The 20,718-nt window shown below is 32.8% G+C and overlaps 1 protein-coding gene across 1 annotated transcript in view; it reads right to left on the reverse strand.

The window, feature by feature from the left end:
* Positions 1-20,718, reverse strand: part of DMD (dystrophin) — a 2,107,962-nt gene that overhangs the window by 1,252,787 nt on the left and 834,457 nt on the right. Inside the window, exons 38-41 of the mRNA XM_029240038.1 lie at positions 14,216-14,338; positions 11,735-11,872; positions 8,897-9,049; positions 7,842-8,024 (exon numbers count right to left, since the gene is read on the reverse strand). Coding sequence (XP_029095871.1) covers positions 7,842-8,024; positions 8,897-9,049; positions 11,735-11,872; positions 14,216-14,338 — 597 coding nt within the window. The remainder of the gene's footprint in view (positions 1-7,841; positions 8,025-8,896; positions 9,050-11,734; positions 11,873-14,215; positions 14,339-20,718) is intronic.

The following is a 20,718-nucleotide window of genomic DNA, read 5'->3' on the forward strand; positions in this document are numbered from 1 at the left end:
TATAATGCTACATATTTTCTACTAAAAGCCTTTAAACGTTTCTCCTAACCATGAGGCCCTCAATCCAGGCTTAGTATCACATGAGATGATGTGCTCATTTATGGCAACTAGGAAAAAGGGAGGCTCCATCACATATTTTGAGCTCAGCTAAACTGTTTTAAGATTATATTTTATCCAGAATTTCCATACATTTGAAATGAGAGGTGAGGAAATCAATCAGACGGTTATCTTCCTGGAAGTTGATTCTAGCTTAACATACTCTATTTACTAAACAACCATTAAACTGATTCTCTTACATAAGCTAGAAACCAGAAAAAAAAATTACTATAGAAATGGCAGTAACTATTATGGTCACAACAGTCTAGAGAAACATAGAGTCTTGATTTATCTATTTTTTCTTAACTCTTGTGATATGTTAATTACAAAATTGAAGCTCAGAGGAGGAAAATTTTATAAGCAGCTACCTCCTGGTCCATTTCCCTAGCAACCATCATTAGTCTTTTATATTCACAGCTCTGTTTACTAAAGAGCACTCTGTCTCTAAATAAGAAAATTATTTATGTTACCATATTCTCTAAGGATCTTGCATTGGCAGCTGATGGTCTTTGTTGTTACTTCAAGGCAAAGAAAAATTCCATGTAGCAATTATTCAAAAAGTATGTTTCCCCTTTATTTTGGTCTCAACATTAAATGGTTATCATTATGTGATAGAAGCAAATGTACAAAAAATGAGTAGTGCAGAATCAAATCTAGGTTCAGACATTATTTTACATAAGGTGATGGCAAGCAGCTTTGTGATTACTTTTTTGTACATCTCTGCTTCATTTTAAGAAAATCCAAAATAACAAAAGCATAATGATAAAGTGATGCTTTTCCCAATTTTTTTTTCTGAAGAACATTAGTTCTTCACAATCACTCAAACAGGAATACTATCATAAAACTGAAATGAAATTTCCTCCTTTGTACTGCAACTATCCAGATGTGAAAGTCTGCAGAATCTATTCCCCTCATAGAAATTCATAATCACATTTGCATATCAAAAGCCCTGTAAAATTCTAGACTAAGGAAACTTTGCTTAATCCAGTGTTTCTCAAACTTACTTGGATGCTAGATATCTTTTCTTTCTTTTGAATAGCTCTCACTGTATCTTGGGAAGCACTAAGTTCAAGTTAAGTGTCTTCCATTTCTTACATGTGCCCTTGGACAATCTCCTTAACTTTATTTAGATTAATTTTCCTTTCTGGAAAATGACAATGAAAATAATACTTACTTGAGAGGGTTACTGGTGGGAACAAACTAGATACATATGAAAACATTTTGTAAATGTAAAGTTCTATTCAAATTCAAACAATTTTAAAAGTTAGTAGAGGAATGTTTACACTATAAAAGTGTTTTCATTTTACAAATTATTCACTTAAGGACTAACTTGTATAATGCATTTCTTGGGGCATTTAAATAAATCTAACAATTTTCTATTAACTTTTCAAGAAGTTCTATATTTTGGCAATGTATACTCTTAATGTTAAAATACCTTACTACAATTTACTCTGATGTAGTAAAAGCTATCCTTTGCAATACGTTGTTATAATCATCCTCATATTCCCTCTTTACTACCTCAGTGTTAAGTTTCAAGAACTTTGTATTTTCTCAGTATACACACTTCCAGAAGTAACTGTACTAAAATCTGCCGTTCTGAAGAGGTGTCTTAAACTCCCAGTTGGCATGTATAATTATAAGGAGTATAAAATATTTTTAAAATAGAAAAAATACCTATTATTACCTGTCTAGATTCTACATCAAAGTTCCACTAAACGTTCATTGTTTCTAAATGAAAAGACGGCTAAGTTATAGTACCCATGTAAAAGTCTACGTGGAAAATATTCCATGAAGAAACAATATGTACAAAGGTCCTGAGGTGGAAATGATGCTGTGTGTTTAAGTATAGAGGAGAAACTTTTATGTCTCTATGACAGGAGAATGGCAAAAAGGGAGATAAAGTTGGAGTAATATAGGAATGAGAGGCAGGAACCAAACTATGTAGAAGCTCGTAAAATTTCATTAAAAGGGTAGTGAGCAGCAGGGGCTTGAGAGAATCTCACATAAGCTTTAGGAATTCTCTGGCTTCACTAAGGAGACTATAGTGTAGGTGGGAAAATATGGGAAGCAAGGATTAGATGCTGCTGAAGTAATCAAGATGAAAGATAATACACTAAGGTTTCTCCAATAAGGGTACTGAGCAGTGGTCCAATTAAAGATGTATTTTGCAGGTAGAGCCAACAGAATTTGAAGTGAATTCCATGCATGATGTAAGAGCAAAGAGGAATCATGGATGATGCCTAGGCTTTGGACCTAGGTGAAAGGGCAATTTACTAACACCTGGAGAGCTTGGTAGCAGCCAATTTATGTAGGAGAGAAAATTAATTATTCGCGACTTGGCTACCTTATGTGTGAGATACCTGTTAGGCATCTAAAATAAGAAGTTGAATAAGAAGTTGTTGGATGTAAAATGTTGAATATCAGTATTATTTACTTGGTATTTGAAGCCATGGGATATCCAGGGTAAATGCAGTTGTCGTATTTAGAAAAGGGACATTGCTTTTCCTTCTTCCACTAAGATGTATTTTTGTATTTTGTATATATATATATATATATATATATTTTTTTTGCTTCCCTTCCTGGGACAGGTCATGCATGTATGCCTATTCCAAAGGTTTACTACATTTTTTTTGCCTCCTAGAAACATGATAGTTGGCAATAATTCACACTGAACACATTAGGCACAAGCCTTATATTTGCTGCTACCTTCTAGAACAAGCCTTTTATTTATTGTATTCTCCTTGCTGTAAGATCAAATCACTTTTATATTCTCATAGCACTCAATGTTTTCCTTTGCAGAAATTGCCACAATTTTAGTAACTAATTACAAGATAATTTTTTCCTTTTTATATATAGAAAATCATTTTATATACGTTTATGTAGCTTGCTCCTTCTCTCCAGCTCCATTTTCCTTTTTACACTAGCACATCGTTTAGTACTTCTTTCTGAAAGAATCTTAGATAATGTATCCTTAGTGTTCCTTTATCTGAAAATATTTGTATATCTGAAAATATCTTGTCTTCATTCTTGAATCACAGTTGACAGAATTCTTTTGAACATTCGCCTTGCACATTAGATATTATGGAAGATATTATTCCATTTTCTTCTAACATCTATTGTTGAGGAAAAGTCAGCCAGCCTGCAGCAGTTTCTGCCTTTAGTCCTTGGTAGCTTTTATGATGATCTTCCTGATCGTTGATGTTCTGGGTTTCATGCAGACCTTGCTAGGTGTGAACTTGTTTTTACTTATTACACACTGGTTGAGCCTTATTCAGTTTGAGGACTCATGTAAATTGAGCTTTATTAAATTTGAGGACTCATGTAAATTGAGATTTATTCGATTTTGTTAAATGTCAGTCATTTATATAAAATAATGTCTCTTCCTCAGGCTCTCCACTCTTTTTAGGCATATGTTTGAGCTTTTTATTCTATCCTCTCCATCTTTCAGTATTTTCAGCAAAGCAAAATTTTCCTCATCTTTCAAGTAATATATTCTTTTTTATTCTATAATGAATCCACCATTAAAAAGTTGTTTGATTTATTATTTCAATAATTATGTTAATTTCTAGACTCTATTTTATCAAAGTTTCCTATTCACTCTTCAAAATGGCCTGTTCCTATTGTAAGAATTCCATTCCATCCTTATTTTCTAAATCTTTTTGAACATTAAAAAACACAATTTCATGTCCTTTACTATCTTCTTATCTCTAATTTCCTCAGGTGTGCATAGTCCTTTTATTTTTTGGTGTGTTAACATCACTCACAAAAGGAATCTTTTTATATCCATTGTAATTTTAGTCTGTGAGCTTATTTTGCTCAGGAGTTTCACATAAGCTCCGGATTGTTATATATCCTCACTGTGCAATTTTGTGGTTGTATTTTCTTGGGATTTCTGAGGTTAACTGTCTAATGCTAAAATTAAGCTTAATAAAATTATGCATAGTTTTCTATTAAGAAATTTTCAAAGCCTTTATGTTTTTTCCTCTTTTTCTTTACCTTGCTATAGAAAATAATTTAGATAATGCTCTATTGTCAAGTTTATGGAGAATTATGCCTTCATTGGTAGAATCACCAGCTTTGTATGAAATTTCCTGCAAATATTTTGTGACTCTAAGCAAAACTACCTGGCCAAAGATTACGGAGCCTAATTTGCAATTTACATTGAACAAAATAGATCTATCTGTTGTTAATAACATTTTATTTTTTTATAAATTTATTTAATTAATTTATTTATTTTTGGGTGCGTTGGGTCTTCGTTGCTGCGAGGGGGCTTTCTCTAGTTGCAGTGAGCAGGGGCTACTCTTCATTACGGTGCACGGGGCTTCTCATTGCTGTGGCTTCTCCTGTTGCGGAGCACGGGCTCCAGGCGCATGGGCTTCAGCAGTTGTGGCTCACAGGCTCTAGAGCGCAGGCTCAGTAGTTGTGGTGCAAGGGCTTAGTTGCTCTGTGGCATGTGGCATCCTCCTGGACCAGGGCTCTAACCCGTGTCCCCTGCATTGGCAGGTGGATTCTCAACCACTGCGCCACCAGGGAAGCCACAATAACATTTAAAATCTGTGGTACCCACTGAGCCTAATTCTCTTAATGACCTACAAAGATATTATACATTTTTAAAATAATGTGTCTCCTTTCCAATGTTAACTTATATATAGGAAGAGGAAGAAAACAATTGATTCACTTAACCTCTATAATGTAGCGGGTATTTTACATATATTTCATTAACACAAACATCCTCATCCCCATGGTAGAGATGGAGGAAACCAGGCTGGGAGAGACTGGTGATCACACAACCAGCAGATGGAATCAATGGGATTCACAGTGAGGGCTGTTCATCCCAGGGAGTCGTCTATTTTACTAGACCACACTGCTGTTGTAAAACATCCTACAGAAAACATTCCTTATGTTCAGTTTACAGTCGTTGTTTGGTCTTCACTGAACAGCCAGGTCTCTAAGCCAAAAGGAACTACATTAGAAATGTCTTGTATTCCTAACTAGGGTGGGGGCTTCAACATGCTCAATACCTGAAGAAAATCTTACCTGCTTTCTCCCAGTCTGTTTTCCCTTCTTTCTGGTCTCCAGGATTGTCCTGAGGACAATGATTTGCAGATATTCTCTTCTCTGGTTTGGTCTGCACTCCTACCTGGCCTGGGGCTGCTTCATGGCTCCCTGAGACAAAGTTCTATGGCTTTTCTGAGCTTTACTATTGCCATATATAACTCTGACCTGGACATAGTCCCTGAAGTACACTAATTTTACACTGCTTAGTCCATTTCTGAGTCTTTATCTCTAAAGTAAAGACAATTGAGTTCTCATTTTAAACTCAGTTCTCAAATGTTAAGCACTTCATAGTACTTTCTACCATCTTGAATTACTACTGCTAAGATATGAAAGATCAACTGAAAAATCCCTGAGTCCAAAGAAAGTCTAGAGTTTATATACAGAGAGAAGAAAAAGGGACATTTGAGAAGAAGAAAGATGAAAGAAATAGAGAAAGGCAATGGAAGAGAAGGAAAGGAATTGTGAAGCTATGACTACCTGTGCTACATCAGAGCCATTGTAGGATTACCCCAAACATAACTTTTAGTTAAGCTGTTTGCTTGTGGCTATCTCAAATATCGTCACCTTAGATTAACTGGGAAAGGTGACTCTAACCAGTGGACATGTGAAATCGGTTTTTTAATATGTATTAGTAATCAGTGGAATATAAAGATACATCTTAGATTTATATGTCTATCCATCTGTCTGTCTATCTATCTGTATCATCTTTCAGGTCTAATAAAAATCCAAAGCTAAATATAGTTATAATATTAAATGGATTATTCTTCATGCATATTGTTATTGCTTCTATTATCATGGAAAATTAAAAGTTAACATAAAAATATTTTCCCCAAGCAAGGCACCTTATGAATTTTGGATCCTTCAGATATAAAATCAAGAAGAAATGTTTTATGAAGAAAATATATTATAGTATCTTACTATAATTTATTTTAAAAATTCCATACTGGTTCACTTATCCTCACTTTATTTCACCAATCATTATTATGTTTTACAAATATTTGTTAGAGCCTATTATGTGCAAGGACACAATGGCATTTTAAGTAAGTCGTTTATGGAGATTTTTGATCCTGTGTCTATTTAACTATAAAGTGTTAATAACTTACCTTGACTAAGTTGTAAAAAAAAAATTAATCCTGGGTGTGTCAAGATATGGGGGAAATTGGAATGGAGAAAATAGTGAGTAGTAAGATAATTCAAAGTGGAGGACTTAAATGATGTATTAAATCGAGGCAAAAATATTTTACTTAAATTTTCTTTATGGTGGCCTTAATCTTTCAATTCATTTTGCATCCACAGACACAGGTTTTCTGTTAGTGTAAGCTTGAGTGATTTATGACATATTATGCTCATAATATCTACTATGAAGGATAATAGGCTGACACGTGCAATGAGCTAGAATTGGACTTTAAATGTAATATAGTTTCAACATACCTTACGTTACTACTTCCAATTTCTCAGAATATTCAGCTACTATTAAATCTTAAGGTACTGGATTCCTTAGAAAACAGTGTATTCATGGATTTTTCTAACACGTTAAAAGAAGTAACAATATGCAGTATTTTTTTCCCTTGGTTAATAAGCAACATTAACAAAATTATATGCTTATAAAATAAAGTTATATTAATTGTTTAAGACATATTCAAACATTTACCCCGTATTAAATGGAATCAACAACATCACAGAAGAAATTCCCAAGAAAGTCTCACCTACGGGTTGAAACGAATGTAATTGTCATTAACATAGGTCAAAAAGGGTTGAATATCTGTTGGTTTCATGTAAGTCGACCTAACATAATTACAAAGCCTCATTTTCCAGACTTTCAGACCCTGGTTTTGTGAGGAGCACTGTCTTTGCATAAAGACAGAGTGGTGACCATTCTGCTTCACTTTACAATATCTCAGAATAGGAACAAAAATGTACCTGTTAGAAAATCCCTATGGTTTATTCCCTACTACAGATGAAGAGCTAAAAAGACCAAGCTTATCATTATGGATTGTATTTTTAAAGAGAGAATCACAAAATTTCCATCCAGTTGTTTGAAAGAAAGAAGAGCAGTTGTTTCTTTTCCTTTTGGCTTATAATAGTTCAGTAGTAACAATATTTGATATTTTTCAACCTGCTATCAATTATTAACAATCTTACTAGGCATACAATCCTTCTAATAAGCCTTTTAACCCATTGAGCAGCTAAGCGAGGTATGAGGACTAAGCTATTATTCTATAAGTCAATGAGATAAGAAGGCCTTGTGCAAGTTGGTATAAGAAGTTGTTTCACAAAAGATTTATTATTTACCATGTATACATTAAGAAAGTAAAATTAGCATGGGATGGTCTCAGGAAAGCAATACATATTTTTGGATTAGACGCTGAAATAAAGTAAATGTATGATAAATTGACAAATTCACATTTCCAGTGTTATGAAAAAATGATGTGGCAAAAGAAATTAAGATGTATTTTTCATTTTTGATAAGAGGGCTGTTTCCTATGATCTGTTAAGGGATTATGTTTTTAATCTGAAAAATTAACCACTAGTGTTACAGAAGCCCAAAGTGAGGGGGAACTACTCACTTTCAGATTGCATATTAGCACTTTGAAATTGCACCCAGATTTTTTTCTATTGGTTAGTAGGCCTCTGTTATTAGAGTAGTAGTCGCAAACACATATGTAGGTTTGCCAGTAACAACTCACAATTTGTGCAAAGTTGAGTCTTCGAAACTGAGCAAATTTGCTCTCAATTTCCCGCCAGCGCTTGCTGAGCTGGATCTGAGTTGGCTCCACTGCCATTGCTGCCCCATCCTCAGACAAGCCCTCAGCTTGCCTACGCACTGCATTCAGCTCCTCTTTCTTCTTCTGCAACTCACGATCAATTTCCTATTGAGCAAAACCAATACAGTGCCCAGGGCAGTTAGCTAACCACATTAACCAACCTATAAGCAGCACATACCTGTCCCAGAAATTTCATAGGCTGTTGTCATTTTATTGTCACTTTTCGTAATTTATAAGTATGGAAGCCATCACTGTCATCTTCACCCAAGAATCCAAATATTATTTCAGTTATCTTTTGAATGCTCAGTTTTAGATATTCTAATTGAGAAAATACTGAAATTGATCTAACAGTTTTCTTTCTTCTCAATTCCTCTAGTGTTTTGGGGCTGACCCAAATTGCAGTGATTATTCATCATTTCTTAGGGACCATCCATATAGAATATAATTTAGAGGGTAAGTGAATAAGTAATTTATTTCCTTTTTAGAGTTTTGAGGAACTCAACAGAGAATGAAGCAAAATAAAGAGTGTAAAATAATAACAGAAAAAACATCTTCAGACAATATGCAACAAATAAATCTATAAAGATTTGACACTGATGTGTGAAGATGCTCTGATGAAATGAATGTGCTAACATGAGATAGAAGTCGTCCATATACCGATAAGTCATTTGTTCATCTGGAACAAAGATACACAGAGTCAATTACAATTTTACCAGAAAACATATGACATTTCTTAATTCATTTTACATTGTCTAAGAATAAAACATTTTATTCATTCAACATTATGTCAATTGAAAAACACTTATACAATACATTTACTAAAACAAACAAAAAAAATACAAAGAAATGCATCAAATCGGGGAGAACACTAATAGTGGAAACAACATCAACACTTCAAAAATGATCCATACAGGTTAAGTTAAATAAATTAAACTGTAGCAACACAATCTGGGATTGACATTCTAAAACAACATTACCTTTATTTTCCTTTCATCTCTGGGTTCAGGTAGGCTGGCTAATTTTTTTTCAAGGTCATCCAAGCATTTCAGGAGATCATCAGCCTGCCTCTTGTACTGATACCACTGGTGAGAAATTTCTAGAGCCTTTTTTCTTCTTTGAGACCTCAAATCCTGTTCATGGTGCAGACATTATTAAAATATCAATATACAAGTATATTACACTTCTGGCTGTAGTCATTTAAAAATAATTAGGGTCCCTCATCTTCTTGTTCAGTTTCAGTTAAATTCACATTTAAATGCTAAACATACAAATAGATGATTAAATTATGTATTCATGTGACAGGACCCATGTACACGAAGCTAAGAAACCTGAACAACCCACTTCAAGTATTTTCTCTTAGCATGTTCAAAGTTGTTTAGAAATTTTTTCACATTTAATTAACTCTTAATGAGTCAACTAAATTATTGTGTTATGTGAAATAATTTAATATGTGAATTCAACTGAGTTAACTACATACTTGTACAAACTTACTGAGTTTGTATTTTAAAATAGGTAAAAATTCCAAAATTGGTATCTTCAGCCCTAGGTTAAAAATTTTAAGTTTATATAGCCAAGCAACTTACATTCATGATCTTAAAACTCTCTATAAAATAGTTTCATAGGCCATTAATATTTTGTGATTAGAAATATAAAGTGTTCTTAGTTAGCATATAAATTGCTTCAAGCTATATATATTCAAGTGTGAAAAATGTATACCTGTGAGTGTACATGAAAATTACAATTTAAATGTTATGGCAAACTTTTTCTCATCATATCAAATCCAAATGCAAAATGATAAAAATATTTAGAAAAGAAAAGGGAAAGTGCATTGTTTCCAATCAACCTGATGAGATAAATAAGGGTGACTGCTTACTAAATCAACAAAGGGGGGAAGTTTATCATCTCACTCCTTACAAGACCACCCAATGTCTTCCCTGATTAATAGAATTTGTTGTAATGCTATTGTACGATAACACAAGGGAACATAAGAGCTCAGGATACAGCTTTCATTTCTTCAGAGCAGTAGCAATTAGGGTTTCATGTACAGATATAGCTGGAGCCAAAGAAAATAATGAATATCAAAGGACTGCTGAAATATTCATTGCATTGGAAAGTTTTTACCTTCTTTGAAATATTTCATAAGGACTAGAATTGAAGCTACTTGGCAGATTAACAACTGAATTTGGTAGACTGGTTTGGCAAGTGGAGTAGATTTTCATTAATCACGTTTAACATATATTTGCAAAAATGATCTCGATTTCATTCTGCATTTTGTTTAAAATTAAGGATGTAAAATTTACTACAGTTTACATTTTTAGTTGAATTTCTAAAGCTCCTGTGGAGGTATTAAATGCGTAGGATGAGCCAGATGGAATGCTGCTTTTTTCAAAGGTACCAAGATACAGCCACGTGAATGAGAGTTGAGCCATGCCTTACTGGTGACACAACTCACATCTTTGCCAAGAGAAAGGCCTTGTGGTCATAAAATCTGAAACTCTTTTTATTTCCTAAGCACAAGGTGATGTGTAATGAGTAAAGGTATTAAGAGACATTATAGAGATTTCTTTACAGGTATGCCAGATAACCATTAAACACTGCTGTTCAGTAGGACACATATCATATGACCAGTGTAGATGCTTCTAAAAGCTTGGTCACAGTTGGAAGCGTGTGAATTACACAGTTTTCTGATTTTCTGAGCACATTATGGCTTGCTCTTGCACTCCCTCGGGGAAGAGGCCTTTTCTAGTTACTATATTTATCAGCAGTTACCTTCAGAAAATCTGCTGGCCAATTAGACTTTCCTTGTGGATTCCCTGCAGGCACAATATTGTGTAATTACATTCTCAGCAGTGTTTATTTGCTTGTCTGACTATATGGGAAAAGGTTTTACACTCTTATTTGCATATAGAAAGCAGACTCTATCCACCTACAAGGTGGATCCACCTACATGGCTACATAGCTCTAAAAGAGTGATTTACAATAAAAGGCTCAGCAATGAACAGTATTAGAAAAATCAGCCATGCATGCAAATAGTGAATACTGAAAAGTACATTAAAGAAATAAAAGGTTATTTCACAAAATTCTTCACATGTCCAGTCTCTTCTCAAGAACTTTCTAGATACTATTTCTAGATACTAGATAATATTCTATTTTGTCCTTCCTGCACAAATCCAGATGAGTCACACAGGTACTTGAAGCTATACGCTATCACTGGCTAACATGAGAGTACCAGCTCTTCTTCAAGGACATTAAGATTATTTTAGAGGACTCCTATATAAATGAAATTAGACTTATAAATGCTTAGTTAGTTGCAAAGAGTGACTCTCTTAAAGGCAACATGAAGTTAACTGAAAAAATTAAGTATTAAACAAATACTAGGTTACCAAAAAAGTGGACCTACTCTAAATCAAATCAATAACATATCACAAGCAGAAAGCCTAAAAGATATACAGGTTGTTTATTCTGGCAGTTAAGTAGGTTTTTCAAGACAAATGTAAAAATAACTTACAAAAATAAATTATACTACAAAATTAAATATATGAACACTATGAATGATGCATGTTAATATCTTTCTATTACTACTCAGAAAAATTTGTCTAAGTAAAAAAAAAATCCCCAACTTCTAAGCAAAACATCTTTCAAAATCAAAGACACCACTCAAAAATGTTAAATAAAACACAGACATTGAACAGAAAAAAAATGTATTTCTGGTGACTAAGATTCTTAAGAAGATTTTATTTATGCACAAGAGTTTTACCCTACACATGAAAAAATAAAAACACAGGCAAGGTATATTATAATTTTAGCTCTAATACCTTGAGAGCATTATGCTTTGTCTGTAACAGCTGCTGTTTTATCTTTATTTCCTCTCGCTTTCTCTCATCTGTGATTCTTTGTTGTAAGTTGTCTCCTCTTTGCAACAATTCTTTTACAGTACCCTCATTGTCTTCACTCTGATTAAAAACAACAAGTACAGTCTTCATTTTGGTTTTAAGAAAGCTGTACATCGTTAACAGAGATAATAAAACATGTTATTTAAACACAAAAAAATCCAATTTAAAACTTTCAGTATCCTAAGATACTGCACTCATAGTTTTTCTTTTATATGTTGTACTTTAACTTTTAAAAGAAGTAAGTTTCCTCCTGCCTAGTTCAAAAGGACACATGTGATTAGTCATATGTAGGAAGATGGGGGAATAAGGTACTTTAACATTTCAGACAAGTGAACTGCTATGAAAGCATTCTTTTGGCTTTGATTTTTAGTGCATTTCTAGAAATTAAAAAAGTTGAGAGAAGCAAACTAAACTTGTCATTTATAATGCTAATTCACAGAGGAATACAGATGTTGCCCTGTGAGTGTGAGATGACAACAAAGCTTAACATTTTAACACACACTCCTAAGTGAAAATACGTTATTTTAAATGGACACTGATTTCTATCTAATGCCCTCTGCTTTAAATAACCTAAATGCCCAAATTTACAACAAATATTAGGGCATTAGTAAAAAATGATGTGCTCAATTGTTGCCAAATACTGCAGTTAATTAATTTCTAAAAAATATGTCATATATGCATGTTATTTTTAAATAAATACAATTAAGTATTAAAATATGGATTAGAAAAATGACTTTAAGCACTTTCAATATGCATTTTGGTTTTTAGACTCTAAGAATATTATTTTTATTTACTTTGAAATAAAATTATTTGAATAAGTGTTAGTTTAATAGAGTAGCATATGTGACCATGTGATTTTTCACCTCTATTTTCCTATCTTTCTTTCAATTCAATATATGAAAACTTTCTGTCAAGGAGGTTCACGTTGCTATGGTACCCAAGGTACTCTGATGAACTAAGAACAAATATTAGACAATTTTTAAAAATTCACATGTATGTGTGTGAATAATCATCCATGGTATTCAATGTTACATATTTAATTCTGTAATGCACATGTAAACTTCTACACACAACTGAGGAACTATTCATTTTTTTAGAGGAAATGGGATTTTCACCTAAGATTTGCCAGTTAACTAGTCTAATGAAATAATATAACATAGACATTTATGTTTATAGTCTGTGAAAGACCTTACTTTTTAAAATATGTCTTTAAAAAGTCTGCAACATTTCCTGGGGCTGAGGACAAAAATAATAAACAAACAAAAGCTCCCACTTCATTTCTTTCCCCACACCAGCTGAGAGCTAGAGGGCAGAGTTGGTGAACAGCCCAAGAGGTAAGTAGCACTCTTTTCCACCTCGGTGCCCTCTGGTTTCTTCTTTGACATGAAGGAGAGGTAGCAGTAACTCAGCATCTTGGAAAGGCTCTTCTTGTCTTTCTTTCCAGGAGCTGAGTTGGCAAGGCCACCAAACCCCATACACAAGGAGTACTGATTTAGGCAGCTCCAGGAAGTCAGAATTGATACCAATGAGAACTAAGATTGGTTCTCCTACTGTTTCACATGCCTATTATTTACAATTTATAATTTGCCTTTTGATATCATTTTCAAGCACTGTCTGAGAAGTCGCTAGCATTGATACATGTCTGAGAAATCTCTAGCATGATATACGCAAAGGTTCAGAATGCCATATAGGTGATGGCTGTGAGAGGGGAAAGGAAACTGTGAGAATGGGGTGGAGGGAGAAAAAAAAGTCAGTGAAAAGGGATGTGATGCAGAAATATTCAAGCTAGAGAGAAACGTAAAAGACATGTTGAAATTAATCAGGGTTTAAGGAGAAAGTTATGAGTCTGGGAATAGCCCACATGGTTATATATTTTTTATTCCCATGAAATAAGCAGCATGAATTTATACATATTTTAGATATATACTACACTACTTGTTCAACTTTTTTATAAAACCACCTTGTGGTAAGCTTTAATAAACAATGTTTATATCATGTGTAATTGCCCCTTCTCCAAAATAAATGTTATACTACCAAAAATGGGATTGACACAAAATATAAGTCATCTATGATGGTTGTGTTTTTTATTAAGTTTCTAGTTTATTTTCAGATTTGACTCTTTTCATCCACTACATTTTGTCCTTTGAACACACGTCAAAGCAAAATTGCTGGGCTATTTATTAGAATCTGTAAGTGCTCCTGTATGTCCATACCATAGTAATTTGGCATTCATAATGACAGTTCAACAAGAATACTTTGCTCCTGTAATAAATCATTAGAATCACAAAATGTGCAAGGTACGCTCTGAGCATTTAGTTGGAGACTTGCGTTATCTATTTTCTTTCCAAATATTTATTCATTTTCATTCCTAGTTCATTCACAATTTTATCACAACCAATTTACCATATCTTTATTGAAGTCTTCCTCTTTCAGATTCACCCCCTGCTGAATTTCAGCCTCCAGTGGTTCAAGCAATTTTTGTATGTCTGAGTTAAACTGCTCCAATTCCTTCAAAGGAATGGAGGCCTAAAAAAAAAGATAGTGCTAATTTAAATCAAAATTACTTTTTATTAGAAATATAAGACAAAAAATACATTTGTTTAACCTCTTGTTGCGAAAATAATGACATGCATTATGTTTCCATATTATATTTTATGAAAGTGTTGAAATACAACTGGGAAAGTACCTGGGGATGCAAATAAAGACATTTAACATCATCAGAGCCAAACATACATACAAGAAAATGCAATTCATCATTCTGGTTTTTCAACAAAAGTCAATTTCCATATATTTGGCTGGTCTAACTGTTAATATCCTAAAGTTGAATTTGATCTTATTTTAAATATTCTGATATAAATACAATTTGGGTAAATATCTCTTAACAGAAATTGCCTCATTACATCAGTTGGAAATGCAGAATTGTCTCCTTATCCTCAGAAAAACTACACTGCAATCTGCTTAGATATTTTAAATGACATTTTTAGCATGGCAGAATTGACAGGCATGCTCCCATAAGACAAAAAAGTGTCATTAGTTTGCCTTAGGCATCCTTTATTTGGTAGCACAAAAAAATTCAAAAGAATGAACCCTGAATATCTCAAATGAAAAATCTGAATATATGTTTTCCAAACTTATAAACATCACAGTTTCTTTGATTTTGAAATTCATAATGACCATAGTCTCAAAAAACTTTAAAATCCCTTGTTTTTCTAAAGAAACCACTTGAAGAGGAGTGACTAATGAAAATACACTGAAAATCAAATATATATTCAAAAGAATAGGCAAGATTTAAAGTTTAAACAGTTAATAACATAAATGTTTATTCTATTATCTATACCCTGTATTCAATTTCTTTGCATTAAAACACTAGAAAATACTTTATATCTGACAGCTTTTGAAAACTCACACGTGATAAATAGAAATCTTATTTTCTTACAGAGCTAAACATTTTCCACTTGTAAAACCAATTCAGGAACCACCCACTGTCTTAATGCCAGAATGACGCATTCATCAAGTTTGGTCCCCACCCACTCTTCCCCAACACTTCCTAGTCATAGTCTTACTCTTTATTAGACAGCATCTCCTAGAGGACAATAGGGATAAGTGTCAAGGAAAAACCAAATATCTAATACCAATACTAATGAAGAAGTGAACCATCAAATGCTAGCCGTGAGAACATAATTTTCACAGGAAGAAACATGAATAAACATTTATCTTCTAGGTACTTTTACACAAGAAACATGAATAAACACTTATCTTCTGGGTACTTCTACACATGCCAGAAAGGATTTATAGACTCTTTTTAAAGGGACTTATTTTCAATACTAGTTTTTAAATCCTAACGAACATTTAAAATTTGAAATATCATAATATGTTCTTGAACCAGTACAGATTGCTAGTATTACAGATATGCATGTAAATGTTGTTTCAATCTCTGTATTATTAACGTACTTCTATACTTTAAAATCATATTGTACAATATATTATAAGAGTAACAGCCTTTAGAATCATAATTACACAATATTAATTCGATGGTATTTATGTTACTGAATTGTTGTACACATTTCCTAACATTTAATAAGAGTAACCGCATTGGTCTATATGATTTTGTGAACATATGAATATAAATAATATTTAAAATAACTTTTTGAGTACTTGGAGGTCAAAATAACATGGGTCCATTTGAAGGCAGATTTATCTGTTTTACTCCTACACTTGCTTCCTCTCTAGCTCATCCTTCCTCCACATACTCAAATATAGTAGTTTCAAAGGCTCAAAACTTGGGCATCCGTACCTCTCTCTCAATACTCCTTCCCTAATAAATTGTAGTATCTCCCAAAACTTAACTATAACTTTCATAATATCTGTCAAATATTCCTCTTTAGCTGTGACCTCACTTTTGAATTCCAATCTAGACTCTCAGTAGCCACCTGATTTCTCACTTGAAGTTCAGCATGTCTAGAAATGAGCTTATTATCTTCCCCCAAACTGCTTGCAACATCAACTTCGCTAGTTCTGTAAATACAAGATCATTTTTTTCTGAGTCATCCATGCTTAAAACATGAGTCATGCTATTTTCCAGCACTTCACTCTAATGTCTAATAAATACCAAATACTTGCCAATTCATTCACCATGATTCACTTGCTTTCTTTTCCCAGAGATACCATCTCTCCTAGTCCTCACACAAGAGCTAAGGCAATAACCTCCTTACAGGGCTATAATCCTTTCCACCTCACCAGTTCTATCCTGTGCATTGTAATCAGGTCAGTATATTCCAAAACCATGGCTTTCATTATGTTATTTCTCTGCTCAAGAAGTACAAGTCAAAGAAGGTCCAAACTCCAGCATGATAGTCAAGGCTTCCCCTAATCTTGTCCCAAGGACCTTTCTAGCCTTATTTAAGTGGTCCTAATACAATCTTTCTTACAGGTCTATTGGTAAACTCCTGGTATCTCTCCCTCAAGACTCAGAATGTTTTTAACCTTCTGGTGAAGAGCCTAAAACTCCTGCATGAGAATGCCTAGACTGAATATGGGCTCCACCATTTACCAGCTGAGGGATCTTGGGCAAGTTATTTCTCCTCTTTGAGCCGCAGTTTCTTTATGTGTAACATGAGGATAAGAAAAATATCTAACTCAAAAATAATATAAGCAGATATGAATAGATTTTAGGAAACACTAGTACAAAGTGATGAATTATTCAAGCAAGATAATGCAAACTTAGATTTCATTAGTAGTATGTGTAGTGTCCAGATTTCCTGATCAAAGACTACTATGCATTTGTTAAAAAATAAGACCATTATGCAGATTAGGGATTTTAATTATTCTGTGTGGTTCCAAAGTGAATAACTAGAGTCAATGGGGAGAAATTACTTGGAGTCTGAATTTTAGTTTAATATAGGAACAACTAATTAGTGTTGCAAATGTTTTTTTTTGTCTTTTTAAAGCACTAAATTTTAAAGTAGTGAGTTTCTCATTGCTGAAAGTACATAAGCACAGGTAGGATGATGATGTACTAGCGTATATGTTAGAAATAAGACAGTTTTTGCATGAATACTTCCCTAAAATTTTATCAATTTGCAGTAAATTCTCTCCTCTGAATTCAAAGGGCTTTGTTTACTGTAGCTATGCAGCTATATAGAAATATTATGCAAGTCATATATGTAATTTTCAATGTTCTACTTGCCATACTAAAAAGTAAAAATAATCAGATGGATTTAATTATATTTTTCCCAAATATGTCCAAAATATTATTATATAAACCTATAATCAATATAAAATTATTAATAAGATATTTTACTTTCATCTTTTCATATGAAGATTTCAAAACCCACTGTGTTTTACACTTATGGCACATCTTAATTTGGAGCAGCCACATTTCAAATATTCAATAGCCATATGTAGTCTGTGGCTACCTTATTGGACAGTACAGATCAATAGCAACTGCTATGACGACGACATTGAAAAGAACCAATAGTTCATTATTAGTATGAAATATGTCACAGGAGTAATGTCTTACTAATAGGAGTCAAAATGCTGATGCTTTATTTAGTAAATTTTAGCGGATTTAGATAATTCTTATAATGTCCATCTCATTCACTTGCACCCAGATGTTTTCACAGAGGAATTTTCAGAAAGCCCTCTGGGGACAGGAAAATTTATGGGAATGGGTTTGAGATGTTGTATTGGGAGTCTCTATTCCTTTTATGTATAATCCTAGGTTGTGTTGCAGTATCTATTACATATTTGAATGTAATATTGTTTGACTTTCAAGGGTTTATATTTTGTCTCCCCAGTAGATTTTTAATCCCTGAAGCTGGGAATACATCTTATACTATTCTGTATTTTCCATAGCAAAAGGAACTCATTTTTTAAACATAAAACGTGTTTATTATATCAATTACTAATTTTAGAACATCCAATAAATCAAATTAATCAGTAACTAATTTTATAACCAAAATAACCATAACTATTCGACTCAGTTATTTAGGCTATTCTATTGGCAGGATCAGACCAGCCATTTGACATCCATGTGATTAATATTCTTCAAGGAGTTGGGAAATTTTAATTGCTTTTCCTTAAGAGTTCACTGGCTCACCATTAGGTCATGACTTTTCTGACCAATAAAAGTTTCACATGTCATTCTTTGGTCTTTGCAATGCTAATGAAATTTTTAAAAAATAAATGAATAGTAAGGAAACATCCATAATTTAATAGCTCACTCTTGAATCATCCAAGTTTAAGCCATATAAAGTATATAATGCCTGCCTCTTTGATTCAGAATTATGACAAACTATTTGAAGAAACTGAAATCAATGGTGGATAAATCATCTTAACTTTTGCATACATTACTTCTATTGACTTTAAAGAAAGTATATGACCAAAGGAGAGCTAGAATCACAATTAAATCACACGCTAGACAGTACACACAATATAGGTCTTAAAATACATAGAAAATAATCAAAAAAAGTTATAATATTGCAGGAGAAAGCATAAACCAGGCATAGGTTTTATACAATTTAATTTTTACTTACCTTTTCATCTTAAGAGCTTTAGCATGACTGTGAAGTCATACAAAATACAAATAAAGTAAAACATAGGCAAGTTTAATAATCAGATAGATAAATGGACACAAAAGAAAGAAGAGACAGAGAAACTGAGAAAGACAACACTTTGTTTTCCTTGATTTTTTAATGTGGTTTCAGATTGCTTAACAGCTAATAATTGTGCTTTGCTGCATGATTTAAGATTAATGAAATTTAAGGCTTTGTTAAAGTTTTAGCATTAAAGGTGATTTATATAACAAGTTAACAAACAACAACAGACTGAAAAAAGCAAAATCAATTACAGATTGATTCATTGTAAATTGGAAGCATTCAAAATTACTCAGATACACTTTATCATTTTTAAAATGTAAGCTTTCTTTTGGTTAAATATTACTCTAATGGGCATAGATACACTAACATAATAATGACTGTGTTTACACAGACAGCAAAGTAAACATTTGTTAATATGGACTATGTAATCTCAGTAATCATGATAAATGGTCACTACATTCAAATCACACTAAAATCTAAATTGAAAATTAATATTCCAAATGGTACAGACTGGTTTAAAATTGCTTCAAATCAGTCTCCTCTTTCCATTCTGCAGCTTTGGAAATTTATTAATCATTACAATATTGGTATAGAAAAAATTAAATAAGAATAATTCATGGAAACCTAAATGAATATTCAAGGACCAGTAACATCCTATAATACAGAAAAGATATTATATGAAGAGTTATTTCAAATCAAAATATCTGGAAAGAAAACTTACAAAGAGAAATAAGTGTATTGGAAAGACCTATCTAAAACAAAGATAATCAGATAAAGTAGTTTATAAATTTATTCATTCACTTATTTTAAATTCAAAAGAGCAAGCTCCAAGGGACATAAGAAATAATTTTAAAGATAAAACAAATTGACTTCGGTAAGTGACATTTCATTGGCTGCATTCTTTGATATTAGGTAAGGTACTGGCTTATCTTTGATGCTGTGAGGATAAAAATGTGAAATTGTGGTAACTTCCCAAATTTGTAAGGCTGATTAAGAGACATTACCCAGTACGTCTCTGTTGGTTTTGAAATGATGAGATTAATTTTATGGTCACACTTTTCAGAATTGGATACAAAATACACTGATTGGTTAAGATATGTTGGTGGTTCAATAATCATCCCACTTTCTACTTTTTATTGAGAATAACTTGGAATATTTTTCTGCCTCATGATTACATGAGTTTAGTAGTAGCAACTGAAATAGAAGAAGAAAGAATTTAACTATAAAATATATGGGGGAGACAGATGAATTAAAACATTTAACATTTTGGACAACTTTCTATTTTTTTCTTATCTTTTTTCTTTCTTCCTTTCTCCCTCTCTCATTTCTGGTTTTTGTTTAATTATAGTTATTTTTAATACAAAGAAGTACTGAAATCATTATGTTTTAAGTGAAACTGGACATGCTTATATTAACACATAATAGACCAACAATAAATATCTAATGATACAAATAGAGATATAACAATGTATGCTGAGAGACAGCATGATGGAGTGGACAAAGCAATGAATTAGGATCTAATGTTTTCTAACCAGGTTATCTAACTGTGAGAACCTGGGCAACTCACTGGCTCTCTCACAGCCTCCTATAAATATCTGAAAGTTCCAATCCAAGGAATGATTACTTTTACATCTGTTGATTGATCGGAGGAATCATTTTCCTTTATAAAAGATCATGATCAGAAATCACCAAATAGCTTTAATCATTTCAAATGTCATGTTAATAAGACCCAGTTAATTGTAGCAAATGACACTGTGCACCAAACTCAATTAACATCTACTTTGGAAACATTGTAAATAATTACAAAAG

The sequence above is a fragment of the Monodon monoceros genome, unplaced genomic scaffold (genome assembly GCF_005190385.1).
Source record: "Monodon monoceros isolate NGI ecotype Baffin Bay Population unplaced genomic scaffold, NGI_Narwhal_1 Super_Scaffold_22, whole genome shotgun sequence".
In the NCBI taxonomy this organism is placed as follows: domain Eukaryota; kingdom Metazoa; phylum Chordata; class Mammalia; order Artiodactyla; family Monodontidae; genus Monodon; species Monodon monoceros.